Genomic DNA, 3,980 nt, shown 5'->3' with positions numbered 1-3,980 from the left:
TCCCAAATCGGCAGGTACATACATAACTACCTAATCCGACAGACGCCGTTTCTGCCTCCCAGAACTCGGCAACAACACCAACAAATGTTTTTTCTCCCGTGCCTTGTATGTACCTTAGGGTGAGATTGCATGCTGGTGATAGTTGCTGACATGATTATTCCTCCATGACAGGTTCAGCCGACTCAGCAGATAGTCCCGTCTGTCGCTAATTCTACGAGAACCATCTCCAGTTGACATCATTCTCATGATCCTTCAGCAGAGACGTATCCACGTCCTGAGGCCGGATACGAACCCCTTGCTCTCGATCCCGCCGGCGGTTGTCGTGCTTCATCCATAGACCAAGTCCTAGCACAAGCATGATGCTCGTCGCGGCACACGCTGCCGTGGCTGCCAACGTCGGTATATAATTGGGTGCATACTCAACCCGGAATGTCGCGCTGCCGAGGATTCCCCCAAGGTTGGCTAGACCGACGAGGATACCCGTGGTGACGGCACGCGAATTCTCGCTGATATTGTTATTGTTGTGCCACGAGTGGTAGAGACACGAAGGGATGTAGGCGCCCGACGCGAGGAGGAACATGGCAAAGAAGGCGACGCCTTTGTTGGTCTCCACGTCGGTGGTGGCGAGGATGATCAGGGAAACCAGAGAGAGCGTCAGCGCGAAGCAGATATGGAAGGTTCGCTCGCGGAAGTAATCCGACGACTTCGTGACCACGAGAAGAACGCAAAAGCCAGCCAGGTTTGGAGGCACGGTCATCAGGTTCGTCTTGACGACGTCGTAACCCAGACGTTGAACGATCTAGAAGACATCAATTAATAAGGGCCCGCGAGAATGACATTGTATAGGTACCTACCTGTGGAAGAAAGTTGGACGCCGTGGTGAACGGGACCGGATAGGTGAGCGCGATGACGGCCCAGATTATCATCTTCGGGTCCTTCCATTGCCTGAAGGCGAGCTTCAGGTTGAAGTCCTCGCCCACGTCCTTGGAACCGTCCTGCAGAGAACGAACTCTTGCAACGTCTTTCTCGGCCGAGGTCAGCCATCGCGCCTCCTGCGGACTGGCTGGCAGCCAATAGTACCCAAAGAGCGAGAGAAGCACAGTGATTCCGCCTCTAACGTCGGTCTTAGTGTGAATTTATAATGTGAAGAATTCCGGACATCCACTCACTCGATGATGAACAGATACTGCCATCCTTTGAGCGCCGTATTCTTAATCTGAAAGACCCCATAAGCCAAGATGCCCGAGAAGGCGGCTGCCAGCTCTGCGCTGCCGAAGATGAGGGCGATGCGGAAGCCGAGCTCGTTGCGCTTGTAGAACAGGGTGAGATGGAAGATGGTGCCTGCGTAGAAGCCGGCTTCGAAGAACCTGTAAGCACTCAGTATCCAGATCGACAATAGATTCTTCTGACAGCAAGACCGCAGTTGGTTACGGACCCGATAAGCAAACGGATGACGAGCATTCCGCCAAAGTTCGTGCACGCGGTTTGGATCATCGATAAGCAACCCCAGGCCAGCATCAGCGAGGGAAGTGTGATTTTCCCGGAGAACCGCTTTGTGAGCAGATTCAGAGGTAGATCTGCATTCCTTCAGGTCAAACTCCTTGTCTGCAATGCGATCAAGTTTTGAGTCTTCACTCACCAGCAAGGCCATTCGGAACATAGAACAGCAGCAGCAGAAGGGAGTATTCATTTCCCTGGAAATGCATATCCGTGTCGAACCCGTCCGTTTTGGCGTTTGACAAATTAGACTGAAGACGCGATCAGTACAATCAACAGCTCCTAACTCTGTGGTGCTTCTCACCCGATCGACAGAGTTGAACAGATACATCAGCGACAAGAACGGGAGCAAGTAAAAATCCAACTTGCGGAGGTATGACCGCTCTACCGCTTTGTCGATACGGTGGTGGATGGTCTGGATTTCGCCGTCATTATTCGTGGTGGCCAGGCCCAGTTCATTGTCCACTTTGACGTCGTCTGTCGTCGACAATGCGGGGGCCGTCTTTTCCTCAACGTCTGTCGACATGCCGGCGACAAATGGATATCGGCCTTCCTTTTTACCCCTTATTTGTTCCTGTTGTGACGCAGGAAAAGCTCAGAATATTCGACTTTGCGACCGGCACCTTGCATTGGTATATGTATTAATACTGGGCTTGGACTTTCGAAGTTCTACCTATCTATCGCTACGTGTATTGTCACACAGCCTATCGGTAGATGCAATTAGCCTATCTTCCATGGATAAGTAAGTACACGGAATGTCCTTTCCGTTTCTGGAATCAGAGCATGCCGCCAAGTTCACGGTGATAAGGACTAACAGTACGCGATGATCCCTAACCAAGCGCTAGGTAGGTACCTAAGTACTTATACTGCGGAGTGCCTAACTACGGAGCATGTATAAGCGAGATTTAGCTACTGATAAGATAGGGACATATTACTCCGTGGCGAGATAAGAATAGAATCACATTCTCTTATTCACGGAATCGGCAGTGAAGTAATCTAAGATCGGTTTCGATTATATCTACAGCCATTAAAAAAGTACAAACATACAGCACATTATTTATGAATAGGCATGGATCTCTAGATGTGTACTGTTTATGTACATATGTTGGTACATAAATGCCGGGAGTGGGGGGAAGGCGAGGAGAGGAGAAGTGGGGGATTGGGGGCGCTACATATGTCAGCTGAACATGTCCATACACACCTCACCTCCTCGTCCTGCTGTAGCGGACTGGCTGACTCTAGGTACATACGTACATGCATAACCGTATGGTTTATTAGTTACTTATTTTCTAAGAACTTTCTCTTTCGAAGTCTCAAGGTCTTAAAGGCGGCGATGGATGTATTATTTTGTATCTTCCTGGTATGGTCGATTAGTATTCTCAACAGACGCCTAAGTATACTATTTTTCCAGCTAAACCATCCATAGAGCCCAGAGTTAGGACATCATTTGTGCAAAATCACATTATTTAAATCTCTCCCTCTTTGTTTTAATGCCTCTGATTACTTTTCTATTAGTATAATCCTTAATAAGCTATTACTCTAGTTACAATCTTTTATTAAAGCAGTAATAACAGCTACAGTTCTGCTTTCTGACTTCATTTCCACAATTAGATTTGACTCTATTTCCATTATCGACGTCACGGCCAGCTCGGCCTCGACAAAGACGCCCGTTTGGATTACATAGAGGATAATCCAAGGCAATAGCGGCAATGTGGTTTAATGGCTGCAAATTTTCCCTTTCTCAAATTGATTCCTTTCTCCTCGGCTCCCTGTTCCTCGGTATAGTCCTTGGCTAGCTAAAAATTCAGGGGCCAATCCTGGCCAGTTCCAACAGTCACAGGTTCTCTCAATAAACGGTCTCACAAATGACGTGAAAAGTATTGATGGCTGCTTGCCCAGTGATGGTATATACTCTTATTGAAACGATAGTTTAGTAAATCTAAGGTTTAAGTAAGTAGGGTTAGGGCAAGCGCTACCAGGATTAAGATAGACGACCAATTTTCCATAGACGTGTAGATGGGATTATAGACTTTTTTGTTTTTTTTTTTTAGAAATTGAGGAAGATAAGATAATCGCTTGATTGTCATTTCTGATAGCCTGATAAAACCGCATCAAATTCGTACGTAAGAAGCAATCTATCCCACTGACTCACAAACAGAATAGTTCATCAACAAATCGATTTTCTAGCTGGAAAGGAGAGTGGGTGGAAGCGCTGGAGGTGGTCGATATCATGCCACTACCACCGTTTTCACAATCAAGACTGGTAAAAGAATGGCCACGTCTCGCTCGTTTTGGTCGGGAATCCTGGAAACTCCAGCCTGACGGCCAATCGATAATGGCGACCGCCTGGCTGTGATTGTTCTACCTGGAGGTTTTCAATCTCAGCATTCCTGGCCTTCTCGTTCTCTTGGAGGGTTTTTGTCCCCGCCCACAGAGTGCCCGGGACATTCCCCGTGACAGGCGGAATGAGAAGGACCACGATC

General features: G+C 48.0%; 1 protein-coding gene across 1 annotated transcript; it reads right to left on the bottom strand.

Annotated features, from left to right (window-relative positions):
* Positions 1 to 211: 211 nt before the first annotated feature.
* T310_5631 (uncharacterized protein) lies at positions 212 to 2,023 on the bottom strand (the record flags this gene model as incomplete). The annotated part of the gene is made up of 5 exons (XM_013471507.1): positions 212 to 799; positions 855 to 1,113; positions 1,170 to 1,605; positions 1,640 to 1,748; positions 1,802 to 2,023. 5 exons carry the CDS (start codon positions 2,021 to 2,023, stop codon positions 212 to 214), a joined length of 1,614 nt encoding a protein of 537 aa, XP_013326961.1.
* Between the last annotated feature and the right edge of the window lie 1,957 nt (positions 2,024 to 3,980).

This window comes from Rasamsonia emersonii, assembly GCF_000968595.1.
Source record: "Rasamsonia emersonii CBS 393.64 chromosome Unknown ctg1118621760307, whole genome shotgun sequence".
Taxonomy (NCBI): Eukaryota; Fungi; Ascomycota; class Eurotiomycetes; order Eurotiales; family Trichocomaceae; genus Rasamsonia; species Rasamsonia emersonii.
This window is presented reverse-complemented; position numbering and strand designations above follow the sequence as displayed.